Source organism: Megalops cyprinoides, chromosome 12 (genome assembly GCF_013368585.1).
Source record: "Megalops cyprinoides isolate fMegCyp1 chromosome 12, fMegCyp1.pri, whole genome shotgun sequence".
Taxonomy (NCBI): Eukaryota; Metazoa; Chordata; class Actinopteri; order Elopiformes; family Megalopidae; genus Megalops; species Megalops cyprinoides.
Window position 1 is genome coordinate 26371598 of NC_050594.1, and position 12507 is coordinate 26384104.

Consider the following 12507-nt stretch of genomic DNA (forward strand, 5'->3'; position numbering starts at 1 on the left):
GTACAACCAAACGAGCAGCACACGCTCTGCTTTCCCAGACAAGCCGACGCGCTCAAACCCCTTCCAGAGCTCGGGCAGGCAGGACACTCCGTGTATGTGCGGTTTTATCTGTGCACATCAAGCTCTGTTAATGACATGGCAATGACAACGGCTTTGAAGTCTCTCGAAGCGCAGGCACACACAAATACAAACACATTACGCTCTCCTCCTGCACACCAGCTGTACCAACACTGCTCAGCAGAGAGCTTTAATATTGTCCCGGATTGCACTGCAATAAGCTTAACGCGCACCGAGCAATGGGAACCGTACCTCCGGGCTAGCGGGGTCATGAGGCAGGTAACGAGCTGGGAGCCCCCTTTGTTCTAACATCCTGACTGCTTTAGGTTGCAGTATCACAGCCTTTCCCAAAAGCGATGATTCAGAGTCCCCCCCCAGGTAGATAACATGTCGAGTCCAGTCTGCTCTCGAGCGAAACGGCTCTACATAGCATTCTGGAAGGAGTGCTGCTTTTCTGCCACAATAACCCCAAACCTGAAACACCCACCCCACTCAGCAGCGCAGCGCAGAAGAGGAACAGAAAGAGAAGCCCCACATTCTCCAGTGGAAACGAAGCAGAACGTTCCAGCAGTTATCTTTTCACTTTGAATTAGAGAGGGCCTCTGTATATTTTCCATGGCAAGGGAGCTGAGGGAACGCTGTGGGGCTCTGGAGTGAGAGAGAAGACAATTATTAGAGAAGGAGACATTACACAGGTATTGTCCTCATCCCAATCGGAGAGGAAAAACCCAGCTCCCCCAATCAGGAAACTGACAACCCAAGGCCTTTTGAGAAGGGAGTTGGTAGCCAAATGCCTACAGAAAGAAATTTCACATTGTATTAATTATTGTTATTATTGTTATTACCACAATTAATCATTATTATTCATTATTGCAATTTTGCTGCTCATTCATACAAGGGTTCTGTGTAGTCATTTAGTCTGTGTAGTCTTTTAGGACACACTGGCACTGGTGCTTTGGGCTGTTATCTGTAGTGAGGCACAGTTCTCTGCAATAAGGTTGGTCATATGAACTGTGTATAAATCCATGCAACTAACATAAAAGCATTACTTAATTACAGTATTCCTCTTGGTAGAAGGGTGTATTTACTAAACATGAAACCGTTCATAGCAATGGCTGTAACTGTGAAGTGACCGTTGTCTGAGGAAATGATCTTGACTCCACCTTTACAGTGTCCTGGGATCAGTGACTGTACGGTCAGATTGTAAGGATGACCGGGTCAGTACGGGCTGCTCACGTTGGTCGTCTCGGGTGTTGCCGCCATCCAGTTAAACTGCACACTTGGGGATTGTTGACAGTGCTGCCCTCTACCTGCCAGTGAGTGAGGCAGGGTCTCCCCCCTGCCCAAAGTGGCCCATATTTACCCAATAACATAAGGCTCTGAGAAGGGCCTGTATCGAGTTGCAGCTAATGCTTCAGCAGGACCAGCCACTGAAAGATGTTGCCAGTTGAAAGGGCTTGGGTTTCAGGGCCGTAAACAAAGTACCACACAGCCCTCAATAAGAGAGAGAGGGAGAGAGAGAAAGGAGGAGAGAGGGCGTGAGAGACATACACACAGAGAGGTGAGGGTCTAAGAAGACCTGAGAAGGGGGCTACACTGAGACAGTAGCAGTGGGGGCTGGGACGGTGTTCATAGTTTGTAGTGTAAAGTGTCTCGGCCTTTGTGTAGTATTAAGTGTCTGCATGTATCTTGTAGCACTTGAGTTGTTTCAGTGTTGTTTTCTGTCCTGGAGGAGAGGAATCCTGCTCTGATAGATAGCCTGTATCTTCCCACAGTACTGCTGATGCTATTAAGGCAGGATAACAAGTGAACGAATGAAGGGTAATTAGGATTTTATTTTTATTAATTAATCCATTTGTTTTGCTGTAGTAACCCATAGTGTTTGTGAGGAGAATTGGAGGTGTGTACATGAGGGTAGGTGTCAGTTTTTACTAAAAGCGAGGTATACACCAAGGTGCCCCCTGTGCATGCAGACACACACACACACATACACACACACACACAGACACACACACCCATCTCTGGCTCCTTGGAGACTGGCCGGTATAAGGTTACACAGAGCTCTCCGCTTTCTTGGAAGGCATGACCACATGCGTTGCTGAGGGATTAGATTAGCAGGAAGAGAGGCCTTAGCGGAGCTTGAAATAGCCCCGTTTCACTTTAAAAGACGCATTGTAATCAATAGGCAGTCCTCATGCCCGTTCAGATGTGAAACAAAACACAGAGCCCTCTGAAAGCCACCATCTGCACTCAGGCTCACCCCAGTGATGGCTCACTCACAGCCTGGGGATGGAGATACTGATCATTTCATTAAGGGTCACTCATCATATTCTTTTTAATATTAATTTTCCATATGACGTGGATAAGTATGCATTTATATTTTCATATTTTCTTTGTCCATTTAAAGTCAGCATACTGACCATTAGAAGTTTTGCTGATTTAAAGCATTAGTAGCATTGCATTCACAGCTGCCTATGTTAGTAGTTGCGGGTGTAGCCCATGCTGTATGAATGATGGTTTACATACGACCATCCAAAAGCCAGCAGCAGCAAAGCTGTGAATAATGTCCGTGGCTTGATTGTAAAGTTGGCAACATCATATCAGATGCCCCAGAATTCATATCTGGGGACTTTAGTAGACCTAATTTAGGAAAGAGTCTTCTGAGTGTGGGAGTATGCACAGTATGTTTCGTGCCACACTTGCACACAAGACAGTACAGTTTGGTCGCGGTAATATCAAAGATGGATATAAATCGCATGCCAACCCACCAAAAAGGGACTACAGTGCATTCTCATTTTTTGATGGTATGAATCTTAACAGGTTAATAGGACGTTTTGAATGTATGTATGTACTAGAAGGACCTCTGTCAATCAAGCGCTAACTTTGAAGAACTAAAAGGGGCTGTTAGCGATTATGTCTTGAGTACACTGCATGGAAAACGTAATTCCACGGTAGTTTATATAAAGTTTTCCAAACAACAAGCTGTGGACCATGAATTCCTCCTCTGCTGTTATACAGAAAGATGTGAGCCTTTAGTGTTGGGGGCTTTGACCTAGTGTAAACAACCCAGGAAGTAATAAAACGGTTAATTACAAGAGCAAATTGGAATTTCAACAGAAACTTGGAAGTGCATTTAGGAAGAGGTGTTTGAGAAGCATGGAAAGAAATAAAACTGACTGCACACATGGAAAAGCAATTCCTGAAAATAGTTTGACAAACTGCTTAGTCAGCTGATGATCGAACCCTGGCAAACTAACAGACTCTTCACAAGACTTGATTCCACTGATGCTCTGATAGAATATAACAAAGAGAACATGCCTCTCAAATTTAATGAGCCAGTCATAATGTCAGATACAGATGCATTTAGGTCTTTCTAAAGTTGGCAAGTAAATTTCAGACAGTGCAGAAAACCTTGACAGTTGCACCAATTTCTGAAACTCATATTTTTCAAAATAAGCCACAAATTGTCAGACCCCCCAGCAGTTTGGATGTATACCAAACAGGGTGTAGAGGGATGCATTAAAATATTCATGTATGTATATATGGCATTAGTTTTACTTTTCTGCTGGCCTTTTTTCACTGAAAGGACTTTATGAAGACACACATCCCCAAATAAAAAAGCAATCTACTCCACACACACACACACACACACACACACACACACACACACACACACACACACACTTGTACACCCTCTTCAGTCATACTCACTTCGGAAGTCTGATGAATTGCCGCCGCAGGTTTTGGGTTACCTAGCAAAACAGTGTTGCTGGAGGAGAAATCTCTGGGGGGTTCTGTGTGCTTCCTATTACCTTTGAAGTTGGCCAAATCTCTAGGACATTGTGCACAAAGCCCTGGGCTCGTGTGGGGGCTTTAGACCCCTCCGCCGAGTCTTTGGGGGGGATTTAGGACTCGGATGGGTGATGTGGGCCAGGGAGGATACGCTGCCCCATCAGCCCTAAATCCACATTCGGAGCAGCATCTCATCTTTGCCTGATCCTGGGGTTAGAGGGAGCCTCCAGCAGAGCTGCTCTTGGAGAAAGAGGAGAGGAAACCCAGGACATGGATGGGATCTGAGGAGTGGGCGCTGCACGCAGAAACCAGGACTACTCACTCATTCTCTGAAGTCCTCGTCTTGCTTGCTCGTACATTTACATTTACAGTTATTCATTTGGCAGATGCTTTTATCCAAAGGGACTTACAAGTGAGGTAGAGTACAACACAAGCGAAAAACCATAGAGTCAACAATATCAGAAGCACTGCATGACCAGGTTTCCAGGGTTGGCCAGGCAAGATACAAACTAGCGGGGAAAGGTAATGAGTATGTTAAACCATTAGATTGCTTTTCAGTTTTGCATAGAAATTGCAGGCAGCACACCTGTGCCGGACGTGATAGCCCATATCTTAATCAAGAGTAGTCAGTCAGATTGAGTGGGGTCTGCTTATGGTGTATGTGAGTTAGGGCATCCCTTGATTGTTTGGTCCATGAAATAGCTCTGCAGCTGTTATTCCAGCATCCAGGGAACCACAGTGAGGGTACAGCACAGCAATGGCAGATTGCTAGGGGAATATACATTTTTTTTTTTACCTTGTTTTACCCTAGAGCAAGGTTCTCATTGTGAAATCCAGTTGAAAACATGTACGTGGGTGATGTGTACCATGTAAACAGCGCCAGCCGCACTGTATAAGGATGCCAGATGAGTACATGAATAATGTAACATTATTGTTGAGCTGCGCCTCACATCGACAGTGATGGGAAAGGCCCCTCGTGTGGATGTGTGGGCCTGCCAACCGCGAGCTCACGGCTGGTGACCCGGATGGCCCAAAAGCAGGAAGGATTAGAGCAGGAGCAGCCAGAGGTCAGTCCTGAGTGCCCCGAGCCGAAGAGCGGCCGTCGCCGCGGGGACAGGGGCCTAAGGCGAGCTGACAGTTTAATGTTTTCCCGGCTGCGGCGTGGGGCAGGGATAAACATGGGGGGCTGCAGTCTCGGGAAATGTGATGTGAAAGGGCCTCGCAGGCCTCAGTGCTGGAGTGTGGGAACATCTGTGAACACTTAAAATGAAGGCACCTAATACTATAATAGAAGCGGGACCGAAGAAGCCTAGGCATGAGGATAGCATGGGGGGAGTTCCCTGTGCTCTCTCCATTAGTGCCAACGCGCTGCTCTTACTCCCCTGTCTCTGCTGGTTTTGTCTAGAGAGAGTTTTTCTCAGAGGGCTGACTTCCTCCAGGACCTCTAACACAGCCACTCGATGGCACTGGCATCAGTCACGCCCGCTTAGCCACAGAAGACACACACTTTTCCATGAGTGTTTCTGTACCGAGGATGCAGCTGTCCGGCTTGTCGATCCAGTAACGCACACTACTTCCCAAATCCGCAGCTGAGCCGACTACATTCACAGAGCTAAATGAATACAGTGACAAGCGGGGAAGCTCAAAGGGGGAAAGCCGACAACTGGCCATGGCTCCCAAAGCAATCAGCCGCTCTCCTCCACCTCGTCTCAGCAGAGTCGCCAACACCAAATCCTGTACAGGCTCACACTGAAAAGAGTACTGTATGTCGGAACTATGAAGCGGGACCACTAGCCCACCTCCCTCACTGTTGCTCTGACTGTGGCACAGCCCACTTAGTTCCTTCAAACACACGAAAAGGAAAACAAGCCTCACTGGGGTAATGGTGTTTTTAACAGATGCATTTAGCGTTGGGAGTGTCTGGCGCCTCTCTCTTTCCTCTGGGGGGGATATTTCTGCTTGATTGAAGGAGAAACACGCCTGCGATGAGCTGGCCTGTTTTTATATTATCATTATTAATTTAGAAGCGCTGGAGCTCTCTGCCGGCTGACGCGGCTTGGCCGGCGCGGGCCCGCGGAGGGCTCTAACTCTCCGGCAGGATGAGCGCGGCTCCCCAACGGGCAGCGCTGTGGCGGCGGGGGCTGCTTTGCTTTGGAAAAGCCCTCCCTGCGCTGGGCTCCTCGTGTTAGTGTTGGAAGAGCTCGCCTCTGCCAGCTCCAGCACTTACAAATCCGTGGGGCCTGGAGCCCGAAAAATTCCTGAAAAATTACGGCCCGTAACTTGGCAGTAGTGGTGCGGGGATCGGGTGAAAAGAATCGGAGAATAGAAGACGACAGTGTTGCCATGTTTGTCTGTTAGGGATCTATGTCTTGCAGGGACAGTAGACATGATGTAGAGCCGGTATGACAGTGACATTACTGCAGGCGTGAGGTTAGCCTTCCTTGCCTCCAGTCGACCATACCCCGCCCCCCGTAGCGCAGGCAGAAGTGCCGGGAACCACGTGGAATAGCTGCTCATTTCGGCTGGGCAGCGTGCTGTCATGACAGGGGCTTCTCTCCCTCGTGTGTCTGCAGGTACCTGAACCACGTGCGGGCCGCCTCGCCCCAGGACATGGCGGGAGGGTACACCTCGGGCCTGGCCTGCCACCGAGCCGTGCAGGACGCCTTCAGCGGGCTCTTCCTCCCCACACGCTGACCCCGCCCCTTCACCTCCAGGAGGTGTGTGTATGTGTGTGTGACTCTCCCACTGCGTGGGCCGCTGCAGAAGTGGGCACTGCCCTGCCGCACATGGCTGCTACATGCAGAGACTGCCGACCGAGACCAAAATGTACAGACTTGTTTTTGTATTGCTATTGATTTGGTAAAAAAAAAATTTAATAAAAGAAATGACAAAAAACATTGTGCAACTTTATTTTCAGTGTGTTTAACCATGGACAGCCCGCCAGGTGAGATTGCCAGAAGGGTTAAGCATAATGATATTCCATCCTGGGAATATCTTTAAGTTTTGTCATATTTCTACAAATCTTAAAATAAAACATCTGAAGCAAGACATTTGACTTTATACCAGTAAATAAATAAACCTTTCCGTACATTTGCATGGCTTCTTACAGATTTTGTACAGTATACTTCTGGATAGATATGCTGATAAAGACACAGTTTCCCCTTCCCTCCAAAGTCACTGATCATGCCAACTATCTAAGCCAGGAGCTGAAGTTAGTCTTAACAGGATCTGTACAAGCCATGCTTATTGTTCAGTCCATTTACAGAATTTTGGGTTCATATTTAAACACTGGCACCTTTTATTACAAATATGATCACCTTGGTAACATCAGCAGGCAAACTGAAGTTTTGCGGTTTAAAAAAAAAGTGTTTTAAACAGTGTCCATCGTGCTATGATGTTTTCAGTCTGCTGTATGATCAGACTTCTGCTTCTTTGTGGGTGGTTCCTCTGGAGAATCTAAGGAGGAGATCTTAGTTAAAGCAAGGGAGGAATGAATTAAACTCATCAGCTTTCATTGAGTCTACTGAACATTGAAATAAGCCTGTATCACTAAAATGAGCCTGTGTCATCTACCTGTGGTAAGGAGAGTGGGTAAAAGCTCACAGTATAAAGCTGTACACACATTCCTTCTCACTGCTAATGGGTTTAACTGCTGTGCAGAAAGCTTTATTGAACTACTGGGATATAGGTTTGTAAAGTCTGCTGTGCCCCTTTTGTGGCACAACTATAATTCATCAATGCAAAAGGTCTTTTTCATCTAGCTATATCTTAAATCTCCCACAAAGGAGCATTCCACAACACTGTCTGGTTTTATCATAACTAGTAGTAAATTGAAGAGTTATGAATATTTTATGAAAAGCCTCCTGAGCCTAAAGTTAATTCAACAGAATATTTGAGGAGGCAAATAAATCTATAAAAACGGCATATAGTCTAAGAGGTAACTTGAGCAACAAGAAAAGGGGAGAACAAAATGAAAGAACTCTCTTAGGCTGAAATTTTTCATCCCTTAAGTGTGAAGAAGTTCCTTCCAGAAAGCAAATATATACATATGGAAATTGGAGAAACTCACTCATTTCATGTTCAGAATGGATAAATATGTAAAGCCACTGAGTTTGTCTGAATATGTGTAAATGTGTGTGTCCTGCATACACACGAACGTATGTTACTCCACCTCACCTGTCTCTGCGCTGTGATTGGAGAAGAGCACCTCCTTGGGCAGGGCGAAGCTCACGCACATCATCTCCTTATTGGGCGCCACGTTGCGCACCAGATGCACGGAGCAGCGCCCCTCCAGCGGGGCGCCCAGGCTGGCCGAGGCCCTGTCCACCACGTCCCTGCAGGGGTCGTCCTGCTTGGAGAAGCCGTAGCAGTGTACGTGCGGCAGGCCGGCCACGTCCTGGGACAGGCCCGGGTCCAGGAGGCCCCGGAAGGCGTCCAGGAACTCCAGCGCCATCGCGGGCAGGTTCATGACGACGTGCACCCCGGCGGCGCCCCGCAGCAGGGCGGGCAGCGCCTCCCTCAGCGGGCCCCGGATGAAGGCCCTGCCGTCCAGGTTGAAGGCACGCACCTTCCCGTCCACCTTGTTGAGCTTGCAGTTGTGCAGCAGCCAGCGATGGGACTCGGGGTTGAGGTCGTTGGCCAGCACGCTGCAGCCGCGGCGGGCGGCAGGCACGGCGAAGGGCCCCACGCCGGCGAACACGTCCAGCACGGTGTCGCCGGGACGCAGCAGCCCCACCACGCGCTCGTGCTCCGTGCTCAGCCGCGGGTTCCAGTACACCCGCGAGAAGTCGAACTCGTATGTCACCCCGTTCTCGCGCACCTGGCGGGAAGAGGGAGGTCACTAAAACGTCACCCAAATCTGTGCACATCAGTTGCTTAATTTACACTGAGAAACATAAGGGGATTTGAGCGATGGGAGTGGGGATCATCTACATTACATCCAGAGCAATTTACATAGATTACAATTTTTACATGTTAGCCATTTATACAGCTGGATATTTACTGAGGCACTTCTGGGGTAAGGACCTTGCCCAAGGGTACAGTAGTCCCAGTGGGGAATCAAACCGGCAACCTTTCGGTTACAAGCTGTGCTCCTTACCACTATGCTACACTGCTGCCTGTGTAGTAACACCTAAACACCACAACTACTTGACACAATTCCTTATGATGCATGTGATTAGGTCACAGCCCAAATGACCCAGAATTCATGCACAAGTGCTAATCAAACTCACCTCTAAAGCATAGATGTCAACACAAAAAACAACAACAAAAAAGGTGGAATTCCATAAAACGTGAGCATGCGCATACATTTTCAAGACTGTTACAATAAAATCTTAATCAATCCTGAAGAAAAAAGGAATTACCTTGCTATGAAACAGGTTGTAGAAAAAACACAACATTCCCCATGGGAACCAATGAGAGTGTCTTAACGAGAAATGCAAATGCAGAATTGATTCACTGGTTGTGTATTGAGCTGCTCTTGCCTGGCGAGCCTTCAAAAGTGTGTACGCATGTGCACTGCTTCAGACACTGTTAATGGCCTGGAAGGAACACAGCCTGCTACCATTTTACAACACATCTAATATGGGAGGAATTACCGTCCAGGAGCTGGCCAGGGGGAAGGGCTTGTGTGCCCAGATCAGACACAGAATTCAGATTAACAACTGAATGCCTGCAACTGAATTAGTATTATTTCCTAATTATGTAGTTGCTAATGTACCGTATGTAGCTTTTCTTTTGACAGATTTATTCAGCTGGATACTTACTGAACAAATTCAGTTTGCATACCTTGCTGAAGGAAATCAGTACAGTGCACCGCATGGGAATCTAACCTGCAATGGCTTACATGCACAGTCCTTTCCACATTATGCCACTTGGTGCACTTGTGTGCTAATGAACTTCCCTGTAATGATTTCCCCATGAGCGTATGGAGGTTGGGATTCCTGTCTACATACAGAGAGTAGAATGAGGCTGTGGGAGGGGCCACGTCAGAGCTCACCTTGGCCACCATGTTGCCATCTCCCGCCAGGACCTCCATCTGGAAGTTGCGGTAGGTGGAGTCGATCGTGTTGGTCTTATTGACAACACACGTTATTCCTGGAGTCTTGTCCATTATAACCTGGCCTGAGACACACCAAATACTCAGTTATGTCATGACAGATTCTGATCATTGAAGGAGCTTTAGATAAATAGGAACAGATATAAGGGAAACATGTATAACAATTATATTACAGTGACGTTTCAGAGGAATGATTCCATTGCACATACACTAAGTAAAAAATGAATATTTTGCCAACTAGCAATTATTAACTATCAATTTTCATTTAATAAACATGCAACAAAAGTAATATTAAAACTATTATACAATGCAAATTAATTATGCAAATTAAACAATTACAATCATACATCATCTCATTCAGTCGTAATTCACTTAATGTTGACCTTAAACCATTACGGCCATTTTCTTACAATGTTAATGAGGAAAGTTTAACACTTGTTGCTTGCGTTTAAATTGGATGGCTTTATTTTTTGACCTTGGTTTATACTGTATTTTCTGCCAACTTTGAAAATGTGTCAAGTTCTTTAGACCGCTTCCAGATATTGAAGAGTGAAATATCCAAGGTCTGATCTCCGACCCTGCTAATGAGCTGAAATCAGCAGTGAGGGAGGGGCAGCTCATTATTTCCCATCTGATCATACAGCAGCAGCGCACATCTGAGGGGGAGCTGGACAGCAGCCTAACGGTCCCACCGCATTACACAGCACTTCAGGATGTGCTGCACTGTAAGTGGGGTGTGTGGTTTGTACATGGAAATGGTACCAGTGACTTGACTCGACTTGAGTGTGTATGTGCTACATGTTTCTTAAGTGGCCTTTTTGAGTGTGAATGTACCTACCAGCACGTGTTTCTGAGAGAGCATGTGTGGAGCTGTGTGTTTCTAAGGGAGTGCATGTGGAGTTGTGTGTGTTTGTGCGAGTGTGTTATTGTGCATTTCTGAGAGGCGGGTGTGTGGAGTTGTGTGTTTCTGAGAGCTGTGCGTTTCTGAGAGAGTGCATGCGGAGTTGTGTGTGTCTGTGAGAGTGTGTTATTGTGCATTTCTGAGAGGGGGGTGTGTGGAGTTGTGTGTTTCTGAGAGCTGTGCGTTTCTGAGAGAGTGCATGCGGAGTTGTGTGTGTCTGTGAGAGTGTGTTATTGTGCATTTCTGAGAGGGGGGTGTGTGGAGTTGTGTGTTTCTGAGAGCTGTGCGTTTCTGAGAGAGTGCATGCGGAGTTGTGTGTGTCTGCGAGGGTGTTCGGAGTTTGTGAGGAGTTGTGTATTTCTGAGACTGTGTGAGCAGCTGTGTGTTTCTGCTAGACCATGTACAGTTGTGCGTTTCTAAAACAACGTGTGAAGCGGCAGGGAAGGGTGGATGTTTCCCGGTGGCCTCACCGATGAGGTTCTTGTAGGGCAGCTGGTGCTCACGTAGGTTCATGTGCGCGATGTGTCCCACCCGGCTGAAGCCTGAGGTGACGTCCTGGCCCTCGGGCAGCACGGCCCGCAGAACCTCCTCGCTCTTCAGGTTCTCATAGGTCATCCGCAGCTCATAATTCTGGACCTCCAGGGGCACGCTGGCCTTCTGGAGCGCCTCGGCCTCGGAGCTGCTGAAGGAGCCGGGGGAGGACACGCAGGCCGGGTCCAGCAGCAGCAGCCTGTGGTCGGGGTCGGCCCCGTCCTCCACCACCCGCTTCAGGCCAGGCCGCTTCAGGGCCACCCTCTTCAGGCTCTTCACCAGCTTGTTGAGGACCTCCTTCGGGATGCGCAGGGCAGGGACGCTCACCGTCCAGCTGAAGGCCTCCCGGTCCAGGCTGGTCATCCCGCGCACCCCTGCGGGTGGGGTGTAAAGGGCGGAGTCCGCCCCTCTCGACTGCTCGGGCATGAGGTCACGGGCACAGGCTTTCAGGGAGAGCTGGACACTACTGGGCGGCGCACACGCTTGCTTCAGGAGCCCACGAGGGACAAGCCGGGGCACACACTGGAGGTTAGCAGAGCTCTGAGTATTCACAAAGGTAAGGATTCTGCATGCACTCCTGCTATGGAAGCAGAAATATCACAGTATAATTGCAGCAACACTACACAATTATGTTTTCCAGGTTACAGTGTGGACTACTGAATTGTGGTGCTGTGACTAAAGCTAAGTTGGCTCAAATGCTGACCGAGAGCCTACTGTGATAAGAATCTTCGAGCTCTCATTGGTTGATATATTAATTAACCAATGTTTCTGTTCAGTTCATATGGATCGAAGACTATTCATCAACGTGGATAATTACGTCACTGAACAGCGGACAGCCAGCTAGTGAGCTACTAAAACACAGCTGCTAGCTAATCGATACTGCTGTCTAGTTGCATAGATACAATAGTCGGGATATTGCACGCAACCAACTACCTAGCTAGCCAGCTAAGGTCGCAAGTCCTAAGGACATGTGCAATTTTACTTTGGCTTTGTAAAACATGGTCAGAAAAAATCATAATAGTTTACAGTCGTACTGTATAGTATTCATGAGGATTTACATTGAATATTAAGGAGATGGATGTTTGACCCGTTCTATTAAGTAAATGAAAGCATAAGCATGTTTTCGCCCTTACCTGTACATCACCGGAGCCATGCGCACATTGTACGT

At 47.6% G+C, this 12507-nt stretch overlaps 2 protein-coding genes across 2 annotated transcripts in view; one reads left to right on the forward strand and one right to left on the reverse strand.

The window, feature by feature from the left end:
* mnat1 (MNAT1 component of CDK activating kinase) overlaps window positions 1–6663 on the forward strand; it is a 48035-nt gene extending 41372 nt beyond the window's left edge. Inside the window, exon 8 of the mRNA XM_036542473.1 lies at window positions 6423–6663. Within this exon, the coding sequence (XP_036398366.1) occupies window positions 6423–6543 (121 nt within the window). The 3' untranslated portion in view covers window positions 6544–6663. The remainder of the gene's footprint in view (window positions 1–6422) is intronic.
* Window positions 6664–6769: 106 nt separating this feature from the next.
* Window positions 6770–11849, reverse strand: trmt5 (tRNA methyltransferase 5). The gene is made up of 4 exons (XM_036542823.1): window positions 11279–11849; window positions 9848–9972; window positions 8026–8668; window positions 6770–7318 (listed from the first exon to the last, which is right to left on the reverse strand). The coding sequence occupies exons 1-4, from the start codon at window positions 11763–11765 to the stop codon at window positions 7266–7268; spliced, it is 1308 nt and encodes a 435-aa protein (XP_036398716.1). The 5' UTR covers window positions 11766–11849; the 3' UTR covers window positions 6770–7265.
* Window positions 11850–12507: the final 658 nt, after the last annotated feature.

Bases quoted from the DNA above. Each gene is read 5' to 3' on its own strand.
- trmt5 (XM_036542823.1), bottom strand. From the start codon at position 11,765: ATGCCCGAGCAGTCGAGAGGGGCGGACTCCGCCCTTTACACCCCACCC. The intron at 9,973-11,278 runs GTGAGGCCACCG...GGTGTGTCTCAG, and splicing joins GCCCTACAAGAACCTCATCG to GCCAGGTTATAATGGACAAG. The intron at 7,319-8,025 runs GTGAGGTGGAGT...GCTTTAACTAAG, and splicing joins CAATCACAGCGCAGAGACAG to ATCTCCTCCTTAGATTCTCC.